This window comes from Bidens hawaiensis, unplaced genomic scaffold, assembly GCF_021521415.1.
Source record: "Bidens hawaiensis isolate Kalapana, Puna unplaced genomic scaffold, B.hawaiensis_p1.1 tig00027131_1, whole genome shotgun sequence".
In the NCBI taxonomy this organism is placed as follows: Eukaryota; Viridiplantae; Streptophyta; class Magnoliopsida; order Asterales; family Asteraceae; genus Bidens; species Bidens hawaiensis.
In genome coordinates, this window is record NW_027494386.1 from 150,895 (window position 1) to 163,276 (window position 12,382).

Consider the following 12,382-nt stretch of genomic DNA (forward strand, 5'->3'; position numbering starts at 1 on the left):
TTGTTGTTTGTTCAGATCAAGTGCTCGGCCTGGCTTGTACCAATTTCACGATTCGTTTAATTCGCAAGGATGATAAGCGAGAACGACGAATTACATTGTTCGTTTATTTGTACCAATTTCACGGTTCGTTTATTTTTACGTTTTTTTTTATTTATATGTTTTTAATTTTAATTTAGTTTGATTTTATTATTATTGTATTTAATAAATTTGTTGGTTTTTTTGTTTTATAAAAACAAAATTAAGGGGCTTCGAAGTCCCCTCGCCATAGAGGGGCATCTTTGGGTGGGGCTTTTATGCCCCTAGTGTCCACATGGCACTGTGGAGGGCTTCGAGCCCGAAATTTTTTCAAAAATGGCTTCTTTTGTAATAGTTGTTTCAAAAATGGTATGACTTTAATAGATAGTTACAAAAATGGTGTAACCGTGGTTCGAAACCATGGTTTGTGTAATTTTATATGAATGTGTCAGATGAAAATTTAAAAAAGTATTATTTATGATTAAAATAAGGCAAGTTGTGGTTTCAAACAACGGGTTACATAAAAAAATAAAGCCTGATACCACTTCCAGTTTTGTAGTGGTTTTGCTATCAAGCCGTGGTTTGAAACCACGGTTTGATCTTTTACTTTTTTTTTAATTCTGATATGTATATGTAGTTTTGTTTTTTTAGTCAACTTGTGATTTCAACCTAGGTTTTGCTTTTTTTTTCTTCTTCAATTTATTTTGAATGTTCAAGTTTATTTTGTTTTTCTCCTTTGAGATGGTAATTACTATAAGTCACTTGTATATTTTTTCAAACTGTTTCAATCACTTGTATTACATACTCATATTTCGCATACTATACATCTAATATAGTCATGTGTGTGTGTGTGTATATACGTGTGTGTGTGAATGTTGAGTTTGGTATATTCATTAAACTCTTCATAATAATTACCAACCTATCATTTGCTAAAGTAATTTTTAGGAGCTTCGTATATACCAGCGTTGTGAATTAGAAAATGAATCCATGAGTATTTCCTGGTCAAGTAATTCTGATTTGTTATTTTAGATGAAAATTATCGAGCCTATCATTGTTCCATAATAACAATTTTAGTCAAGAACCCCTAATAGTTCGGTGTGGCAATCAGAGATTCTAGGAATGCTTTAGACGTAAACCTATATAAGAGAACGTCATGCACCACGTACTATAAAAAAAAGTTTAAATGTTGCTTATATTACTCGGCATTTAAAACAATAATTTAAAAGATCAAACCGTGGTTTCAAACCACGGCATGACTTACAAAACCACCACACTAACACGAAAAGCGGTATTAGATTACCACTTTTGTACAATCCGTGGTTTGAAACCACGGCTTGCCATATTTTAATCAAAATTATTATTTTATGAAATTCTTATCTGACACCTTCATTAGAAAATACCCAAACCGTGGTTTCAAACCACGGTTACACCTTTTTTATAATATACCTCTAAAACATACCATTTTTGAAACAACTCTTACAAAAGCACTATTTATGAAAAAATTTCATTCGAGCCCCTCACCATAGAGGATGGTCTTATGTGAGTGAGCCACGCGCAAAAAATTTTATTCAAGTTATGTTTTTACCTATTAACTTTAATAGAATTATATTATCACCCATGAACTTTATTAAATGTTAATTATTTTTAATGATATACGTGTTCATCCTTGAAATTTAATAGAGTTTAATAATATAATTTTTTTCTAACGAATATTTTTTGTTTTATCTTCTTATTTATACTTTTCCAATTATTTTTATTAAATATTATAATTAAAGCTAAATTTTAACTCTAAACATGTTTTAGTTAATCGTGTGACTCGTTTCTTTTTACCGTCGTTATGATAAAGACTACATGTTCTATATTAATTCATTGATATATAAGGTAATTAACAAACACAATATCAAATGAAACCTCCTGTGAACCCGTCGCGAAACTCGGGCTCTAATATTAATTAAGAATATTTTTAAAAATAATGTTAAGAATGAATATGATGGTGACAAAATCTAACTGACAAAAATAAATATTTATGTCAATAATATAATATATATACTATTTGGTGTATAAATCAAATACAAATGAATTTTATCATGAAGACTCAGTATACAAATAACTAAAGTAATTATGTTAGCGCTAGTGTAATTGTGATTACTCTTTAACTTTTAAACTAGAGTAATTATTAACAAACTATTTTAACTTTTATAATATAAGTACTCTCTTCAAAATTATACTTATGCCTGTTATGTTGTGTATGTTTAGTAGGTTACCGGATCCCACCACTTCAAAGTTCAATGATAGAATCTTGTAAAGTTCTTGTAAAGAAAACATGAAGGTCCCTGAGAAGACTTTTTGATGGCTTTATATTCTTCACCCTTTTCGTATTATTTGATTATATTTTGACAATCTCTTATCTCATTTTAATGGCTGCTACTTCATCATCTACATCTGGGCCAATCCATTACAAGCATGATGTTTATCTTTGCTTCAGAGGCTTCAGAGGTGAAGATAGTCGTTATTCTTTTATAACTAATCTTTACGAGGCGTTAAGTCAGGCAGGAATCAATACTTTCTCGGATGGGGTTGAGACGTCCCAGAGGCGTGGAGAACCCATGCAAGATATCGAGAAAGTAATAAGCGAATCTCGGGCTTCAGTAATTATACTTTCAGAGAAATTTGGGACTTCAAGACAGTGCCTTGATGAACTTTTGTTGATCCTTGAGCAAAGGAGGCAAAACAATCATTTTGTTTTACCTGTGTTTTATAAAGTTGATCCTTTAGATGTCAGGAACCAGCGAGGAAGGTTTACGATGGAAGCGGGAGTCAAAGGCTCAAATTGGACACAGGATAAGGTGAATCAATGGAAAGCAGCACTAAGAGAAGTTGGTAGTTTGTCCGGGATGGTTCTTTCAGGGTAGGCTTCAATATCTTTATTCAATGTTATATATCTCTTTGCTTATATTATGTGAAACCGAAACAATTGTTGAAAAGTAAATGCGAACCTTTTTTTTGAATCTGCTCATTTTTCTTCTTGTCCCAGGTCTGAAACCGCGTTTATTGCAGATATTGTTAGTGCAATTATCCGTGCACTGGATTCCAAATCGTCTTCTTTTGTTTCAGGTATCAAATCGATTAGAAATTTATAGGGTTATCTAGCTTCAGTTGATTAGAATCCTTTATTAATTTCACCTTTCTTATTTTTATTTGATACAAATATAATGGTGTCCGTCACGAAAGAGTTTGAGCATCTTAGAATCCATCTAGGAGAATTAAAAAAAGCCACCAATAGTTTCCGTAGCAAAGTTCTTGGAACCGGTGGATTTGGGAAGGTGTACGAAGGGGAAATCTCACACTCTCAGGGGCGAAGCTTGGTTGCTATTAAACGTTTGAATCGTGAGTTTGGGCAAGGAGACCCCGAATTTTGGAAGGAGATTATGATGCTTTCTCGTTACACACATAGGAATCTCATCTCTCTCCTCGGATTTTGTGACGAGGATGGGGAGAAGATCCTTGTGTACGAGCATGCATCTAATGGAAGCCTTGATCGTCATTTAAGCTCCACTGTTCTCACGTGGACACAACGTCTCAAGATATGCCTTGATGCTGCAAGGGGTCTAGCCTATCTTCACGATGACAAGGGCTCCCAGCAAAGAGTTCTCCACAGAGATATAAAAAGTGCCAACATTCTGCTAGACAAAAATTGGAATGCTAAACTTTCCGACATGGGACTTTCAAAACTAGGACCTGCTAATCAACATCACACGGTTCTTATAACCAACATTGTTGGCACCCCTGGTTATTGTGATCCCCAATACATGGAAACGTACTCCCTAACCAAAGAATCAGACATATACTCGTTTGGGGTCGTCTTATTTGAAGTCCTATGTGGGAGATTATGCTTTGATTATACTAATGGCCGATTAAAGATTTTAGTGCCTACTTGGAAACAAAGCTATATGCATAAGAAGTTAGACCACATTATCTTTAAAGATCTCACGTCACAAATGGACCCGACTTCTTTGGAAATATTTTCAAACATTGCATTCCAGTGTTTGCACTACGATCGTGAACAACGGCCAAAGATATCCATTCTTGTGGAAAGGCTCGAGACTGCGCTTGAGTTTCAGAAGCGTCATGATCGATATAAATCTGGCTAAAGCTTTGAGAACTCCTTAGATATAGAAACACGCTGATGAACCGAGCTTACTTCTCTCCAAAAGCGATAATTGGCTACTTTACTACTGTTTTTTTCTTTTTAAAAAACGGCAATGATAAAGCTCTACATAATACCTGTTGTTGGCTGAATCTATTTTTATCAAAGTCGTTTTCACTTGAACCAAAACGGCCATTTTTTTAATGTACAAAACTTTTATTAATTTTTGTTATTTTTTATTGATTGATTTTTGTTATCATAATTTGGGAAATATATGTAGAATCGTTGACGCAGTTGGAGCTACGACATGTGAGTTTTATGGGATGGCGGATTGTACGTATGATATGAGAACTACGACATGTTGATATGATAGCAAGTTCATATACATTATACTTATACAATCACCCTCCAGATCATAGTAGCTCAGTAAAACACTAAAACTAGCACATTTTTGTATCTGACATCGGTTAATGTCATGTTTAGAATTTTGTCATGGCTGATAATTAGTACATGAAATTGCAAAAACCACTACCAGTTGAATAAACAGAATAAAGTTATGGATACTAAGCCCATCAGCCACATGTGCCATTGATCCAATAGCTCAGCAACCAACAAGCAAGCACATAGTGTATGGCAACCCAAGTCTGTGTCAATTTATTATCATCACAAAAACAACACAAGACATATATCAAAGTTATTAATGGTTTTGATATAATTGTAGTTACAAGCATCACAACATAATATCCAAACAAATCAAATATTTGCAAAGATTTGAAAAAAAATACTCATGTTGGGTAACAAACAAGCCTTTAGTGAAGAGATCAACCAGCTGCTTCTCTGATTCAATAAAAATGGGTTTAGTAACACTAGCTGAATATTTTACCTTAAGAAAAATAAATCGTTATCGAAATGTTTCATTTAGTCACAGGATTTAGTTATGTGGATAACGCAACTGAGTTATTATAGAACAAACTTATAGGTAATGTCACGTAAAACTCTTTTGAGAACATTCATTAACAGCAACACTTCACAAGTCACACCACACATTGCCTCATATTCACATACTTTGTTTTTTACTTTTCCACGACACTAAAGAAGGTCCCAATAAGATCCAAAATGCACTCACAAATCTTCAAGGCTCTAATTACTTTCCCCGGATTGAATCCGCATATGCAGTAATATTAGAAGCCGTGCATGTGCTTATTTGCATCCATTTATATGGAGCATTCTTTAAGTATCATAGCAATCTCAAAGTCGGCTCAACAATATTGGGGGGCTTAAGCACATTTTAAAAATGGGACACTACTCGTAAAAATAAATGTATTATTGCTTACGATCATGGTATATAGAGATAATATAGTCATAAAATTAAACTATAAAACCAAGAATGGCTCTATAGGCCAACCAATTATTTTGCATTTTAAAATTGAGTCAATTCCATTTGCCCTAATCGTAATACCTACCGGTTTGCCATCTTTATGAGAAACCCCATTACCCAAGCCCTTGCTTTAGCCCACAACACTATCAAGACACCCCTGAATGAGATTATGTTGGACTATGCAGATAAACCGACTTAAGAAATGCTTAGAGTTTGGAGATATCCGAACGGGTATGTGACAAATAAATGATCAAGCCACCCCTGAATGATATTATGTTGGACTATGCATAAACTAACTTAAGAAATGCTCAGAGTTTAGAGATATCCGAACGGGTATGTGACAAATAAATAATCTTTCCAACAAGTTACATGCATTTTTTGGTTGTTTTCATTGAATTCCATATTTTTTTTCAATTTCCTACAATTTGTTTCATTATAAAAACAATATTATTTATCAAATAGAACTTTCAATACTTTTGTCCTTTCCATTGACTTACGCAACCTTTTAAAATAAGAGTTGCATCTAAGTTTTAACAATGCAACACTTCTAACAAAAGTTGAAATCCGCAACTTTTTGATATAAAGGTTGCAATTACAATGAAATTTTGCAAATTTTTATGAAACATGTTGCAATTGATATTTTAATGCAACATTTATGTTAAACGAAGTTGCATTATAGTCAAATTCAAAATAATTAACAACAGTTGCATCCAAAGTGTTGAATTAGACTCATTTTCTAGTAGTGTCTTCCTTTTTGCATAAAGTCAATATAATATGATTTTATTCTATTGGAGTGTTCACGCCCAGTCAATCCAAAACTCGTCAAACAACTTAAGACATATTTTAACAAATATCATACCTGGACCGAATAACTTCTATCCCAAGGATATATTTTAGCAACCCTAAATCTGTTTTCAAAACCTCTTATTTCAAATCGTTTATAAAACTCTCTTACATGTGGTAATATAGAACAAAGTAACGGAGTATCTCATATTCCCATTTAGAGGTGCACAAAACCGGGAGTTTCTTTTGGACTCAGAATCAGTTTCTATATGGGTATTGTTAGACCAGGTATCTTTCATAACCGAGTAAGAACCGGACCCAGTTTCACATACCTATATGGATACCCTAGAACCGATCCGGGTCGGGTCATAGGTACGGTTCCTACCCGAAAACCGGATACAACCGAGTTTTTTCATTTCTTTATATATAAAAATCGGTTTTAGTCGTTGGAACTGGTTCCAACGACTATGTAGCCATTATATGACCATTTGGAATTGGTATTTTAATGCAAAAAATCGGTTTTAATCATTAGAGTTGGTCCCCTGGACTCAGGGAGGGCATGGACAAAGCCAATTCATCTTTATTTGGCCCAATCTATATTGCTCAAAAGATATTAATCATGTAAAGGTATAAGGCATGCCGTAGTACTACATCATAATACCAATATTTGTTTAACCCGTTTCATTTTTAACAAAGCTTCATACTTTAAACAGTTACTATCACACTTCTTATTCCTGAAAATGAGCCAAGCTAAACCGGGCTTATCTTGTTTAACAAACCCGCTCGAGTTTGGCTCTTTTACAAACTCTACTTCTAAAGTCTGATCTTGAGTTCGTGTTACGCTTGCGATTTATAAGTTAAAGTTAATTATCTTTCACATAAACATATATATTTGTTTATTAATTTGGACTCGAACTCATTTATTAAATGAGCTCATTTTTAAACTTGTGACAACCTTGTTTAAACTCTAGTAATGAGTGAATACATCTGTTTGGTCTTTGAATGGTATCAAACAATAGTTGTATAACAACAATGTGCAAGTGTATTGGCAAATGATTGATTGTCACGTGACCAGAGTTTTGTTTTTATTTAGATTCACATCAACATTAAATCTTAAGTATCTTCAACGGGTGGAGGGTGTTGGTCCGTTGGTGAGAGGAGTGGAGGGACGTGACAACTCGTGTGAAGAAGAGATGGAGAGGTGTGTCCCCAAAGGATTGTGAGAGGAGGAAAATCCATCTGTTTTATACATCAAATAAAATGAAATAAATATTCATAATTACATGTTTACTAAATAAACAAATGAGCTTTTGCATTTAGTTATTATTATCTTTAACATGAATTTCTAGATTTTGTAAACACCACTCTACTATAATGGAACCCAACATTTTGGTTGTGGGCACACTACCTAACCACCGCAATGTACCGTTGGAAATTCACATAGTTATCTATGCTCCGATTATGTTTTCCAGTCGAACTTGAGTCTAGCCCCAAACAATTGTTTCGAGAAACAATAAATCAAACAATTCACTTGAGTGGGTCAGTCGGACCCTCGTTTTGATTGCTTAACCGTTCGGATTAAGAGTCTTGTTATTTGAAATAGTTTTAAACTTTTCTAAATCGTTAGTTTGTATGTAAAAAAACATTAATGATAAAAATGTTTTGTAATACGTACATTGGGCTGTCAAAGAGGTTTTAGATGCCCTATACTAGTACAACAGAAAAAAGGGCTCTTACATACATACCTTTTTCATAGATCAACAACAACTGAGCTTAAGTCACTTTGAATTTTAAAAGTACCTATTTTAAACTGAGTTTATATTTATAGTTATAAAAAGCTTAAATTACTTATAATTTAAAAATGGGTCGGAACCATTAGTTATAAAATTTTGGCCCTCCGCTGAGAACCCTTTACAGCGGTTGGGCCTTGAATACCCTTTCAAACGGCTAACGTATGCATAACTATGTATTCAAAACGAAATTAGCGTGTGTATGTGTGTCTATATACATGTAAAGGTTAAATGATATGTTCTTACACTGACCAATCCATGTTTCAAACCAGACCAAACAATAAATAGTAAAACCAATCATAAATCAAACTATTTGATCTTAAACGAGTCAAACTGCCAGATTTAGTCAAAGTTCAAGTATATTATCTATTTTATTATTATTATTAATTAATTAATTAAAATAGAGAATAAAGGGAAGGTTAGGGGTTAAGTAGTAATTTCAGGTGTGAGGTTTTGCATGTGCTCTAGACTATGTGAAAACAAAAGAATGGAAAAAGGAAAAGCAAAAAAAAGGAATCAAAGACTTATGGTCCCTATTTCGATGGCACGTTTTTGCATTTATACATGTTTTCCATTAATGGGCTCTAAATCAACCTATAGATTTTCTTATATTATTGGACTTTTTCCTTCCTCCACCATTATTCCATGACAAAAAATATATTATTATTTAATTATAATACATACATACACATACACATACACATATATAATATGATAACACGTTTCCAACATTAATATTTAAATATTGAGAGCAGGGGGGTCTTATTACAGCACACCGGACTTGCTAATAGCTTTTATTATTTATAAGATTGATAAGGCTAACCAAACCTATTAATAACTTTTGTTATTTGTGTGATTGCTGAGGCATAGTTATTGTTTATAAATATGTATACCTTGACTATTTCTTATAATACCTAAAAAGTATAAAAAAAGTTAAATTATTGTTAAAAAGAATGCTATGAAAATCGGACCTAGTAGTCAAATCATATAGTTTGATTATTTCTTTCCAATTCCTTCAAAGTATAAAATATTAAAATATGTTTTTAACTAGTTCACCAAATCTAAATACCATTGACTAACAAAAAGATAAGCAAGTGTTATTTGTTCCGGCCAGTACAATTGTCACTAACCTTTTCTTGTACACTTAAAATGGTCTTATTTCATTTGTATCACTAGCATTTTCTGTTTTAACGGGTCATATTAATCAGTCCGGACTTTAAAACACGAGTAAATTTCCTTGTAAACCGGGTCAGTTATCAAATTGGTTGCTCAGACAACCTAAAACCGGATGCCAACAAAGAAGAGACAGAGTAAGATACGTCTGCTATGGCCGGTTTTAGTCCGGTAAAACTCACTCAAAACCCCCGACTAGTTCGCTTGTGTTTAGTCCAGTCACGCCACTTTATTTCTTATTCACTAAAACCAACAAGTGCATTTGTGTTTTATCAAATTAACATGTAGTTAAACTAGCGACACCGACAATGTTAAGTGTGACGAGTCGACCCGCGGGTCTAGTTTGGCCTTGAAAACATGATTAGGTATTGAAGTTGCTTTATTCCAAGGGCAATTGATAAAGCATGTGATGGCCTCAAAACCCACCAAATGTTTCCTGCATACCCTTTTGTCCCCAAATTAGAAATCTTTCCATTTTCACATCAAAAACTTTTTAACCATCCAACTATCATTTTGGTACACCAAAACTGAACAAAATATCACCAACATTACAGGCACATCAATACCTCAAAAAAGGTAAATAAATAAATATATAATATAGTCAGTAAAGGAAAGAAACAATTAACAACCATATTTCATAACAAATTAACATACATATCTAAAACCTTCACATAAAACTGTATATAAAGTAATAATAAAACCTTAAAGTAACAAAGATTAACCTCTGCATAATGGTTTCTAAGTCCTTCTACATATCCAAAAACGTTAAAAACATATAATAAACCGGGTTGTTTTTACCGTCACGACGAGTTCGATTCCCGTGAGAACGCCGAGATCAACTTCTCCTTCGTCAACTGTTCCGGTCCATGCGACTTAACAACAAACGTGTGGAACACCATGTCGTTTACCGCACTCATTTTCGACTCCATAACCTTAATCTTCGATTGTTCAAACGTTTGGATCACTTTAGAAACCGGGTGCGCGTCTAACGGGGAAGTTACCCTAACAATCACTTCATTGCCCCCGGTGTGCACCTCGATTTTCTCCAAACCCGAGGACCGCGAGTTGGTCGGTGAACGTCTCTCCGACTCCATCTCCTTCAGCTTCTTTTGCAAATCGGTTATGTAAGTAATCGCGTCGCCTAACAACGAAGCCTTGTCCATTTTCGATATGTTCGGTACCACCGACCGTAACGCGTAAAACCTTTGGTTAAGTTTCTCTCGTCGTTGTCGCTCCGCTTCGACATGGTTCAACGGTTCCTCACGCCCGTTCGCGGGTTTCCGACCGCGCTTCCGCGGGCGTTTCTCGTCGATAATGTCGGGTAACGCCTTCCGTTCGGACTCTCCGGAAACATTTGACTCGGTGCTCACCGGGCGCGAAGTAATCCCGGTGAAATCTATCTGTTTTTGCACCGCGTTGAATTGTGACCAGTTCGCAAACGGGTCGGGTTTCCGGACCGTAAGTTTCTCCCTAAACTGCGGTTGGTTCAAATTGCTTAAATGAGTTATACTCGAGTTCAGATCTTGCCAGAAGATTTTCGAAACCTTAACAGGTTTATCTGGATTAACCGGTGTCAGTGCAAGCACAGTCTGCGCCTGCGCTGACACCGGGTTAACCGAAAAACAAGATCTGATCATATGCAACAGTTCCGGGTTTTCGGGTATCGATTGAATAGATCCAACCTCAATAACCCCGGTATCCGTCGGAACCAAAACAACGGTTTGAATTCCGGCGGATTTCGCTAAATAAGACCTATAACAATATTCATAAGTGGAATTTAACGCGTCGGAGAGCCAGACGTGGCGGCCCGAGGTGAAACATTTACCCGGGCCGCCCTCGCCTCTCCAAAACGAAAAATACATAGAGATTAAAAAGAACATCTCAGTATCAGTAACCTTATCCAACCCAAAGGCATAACTGTCCTCATCTAATCCACCAAACAACACATGTATCTTCTGAAGAACCCGTTTTCGAATTCGTTGTTGGTATTCATCTTCCATTCTTAAATTCAATACCCGTGAGATTTCAAATTCCTCACCGTCTTTAGGTTCTCTACAAGACCCATCTCCCCAACCCAAAACCAAATCCCCGGTTTTCGACTGCGAGATTTGCCAAAAAATGGCGTAATTCCATGTAAAACTAGCCGAATTCGGGTTATCGACAAGATCCGATAGCTTGTTTTGAAGATTCTCGTCATTGGTTACTGATGTCAACGAGCACTCGTTTGAAACCGAGGTCGAAATTAAGTAATCGAATGCTCGTGAGCCGAGAACACCGGCCACAATGGCTTTATCTTCATCGTTCCAGCTTTCACCTTCCATACTTGTTTCCGTTTTCATACCAATTGGAATTAATAACAAAAGATAACAAAAACCCAGATCAAATTCGGCATAAAACAACAAAGGAAATACTCCAATTTTGACCCAAAACGAGTCAAAATTGACTGAGTTTTCGCATACCCAGATCCGAAAAATATTCACTTATATCCACCAAACTACTAAATTTTTTGAGAAACAAACAATATTGCAATATTAGTTTACTAATGGAAAACCTGTGTGAAGAGGATGAGAGAGAAGAGGTGAAGGCTTGGTTACTGGCTTTGTGCTGCTCCTTAATCTATACTACACGTGTATAAACTGTGGCACGTCGTTCAAATGGGTTTGAATGAAGTTAACCATGGTTAGGTTAGGATGGGTTGGGTTGAATATCATGGGGTGTATTTTATATTATTTGAGTAAAACATGGTTGTTATTATTTTTAACACATGATATGATATATTTTATCAATAAAAAACAAAATATATCAGTGTCAGAGAAACGAAAATAGATTCGCTGCGTATTAAAATTTTGATTGATAAAATATATGTATTTGTTTTCAATAAGATGATTGGTTTTATATGTGGTTGAAAAACATTAGGAATAATTTTTTTTTACAAAAGATGGAGATTGTATAAATAAGATAAGTTGATGTGGTGCCTCTGGTACCGGCGAATGTAAAAACAATGGGATAATTGTTTCGAATTGCAGTGAACACAAAGAAGAAACGGGAGCATCATTTCCCGCCTTAAGTGCACCTCTAACACGAGGTGCGTTGGAA

At 35.0% G+C, this 12,382-nt stretch overlaps 1 protein-coding gene and 1 pseudogene across 1 annotated transcript; one reads left to right on the forward strand and one right to left on the reverse strand.

The window, feature by feature from the left end:
- Window positions 1-2,266: 2,266 nt before the first annotated feature.
- On the forward strand, window positions 2,267-4,166 carry LOC143574884 (putative serine/threonine-protein kinase PBL1). Its single transcript, XM_077059395.1, has 3 exons — window positions 2,267-2,923; window positions 3,050-3,129; window positions 3,247-4,166. Exons 1-3 carry the CDS (start codon window positions 2,433-2,435, stop codon window positions 4,164-4,166), a joined length of 1,491 nt encoding a protein of 496 aa, XP_076915510.1. The 5' UTR covers window positions 2,267-2,432.
- Window positions 4,167-10,085: 5,919 nt separating this feature from the next.
- Window positions 10,086-11,785, reverse strand: LOC143574887 (transcription factor MTB1 pseudogene; annotated as a pseudogene).
- Between the last annotated feature and the right edge of the window lie 597 nt (window positions 11,786-12,382).

Excerpts from the sequence above, each read along its gene's own strand:
- LOC143574884 (XM_077059395.1), top strand. The coding sequence starts at position 2,433 with ATGGCTGCTACTTCATCATCTACATCTGGGCCAATCCATTACAAGCAT. Across the intron at positions 2,924-3,049 it reads TCCGGGATGGTTCTTTCAGG|GTCTGAAACCGCGTTTATTG; the intron begins GTAGGCTTCAAT and ends TTCTTGTCCCAG. Across the intron at positions 3,130-3,246 it reads ATCGTCTTCTTTTGTTTCAG|AGTTTGAGCATCTTAGAATC; the intron begins GTATCAAATCGA and ends CCGTCACGAAAG.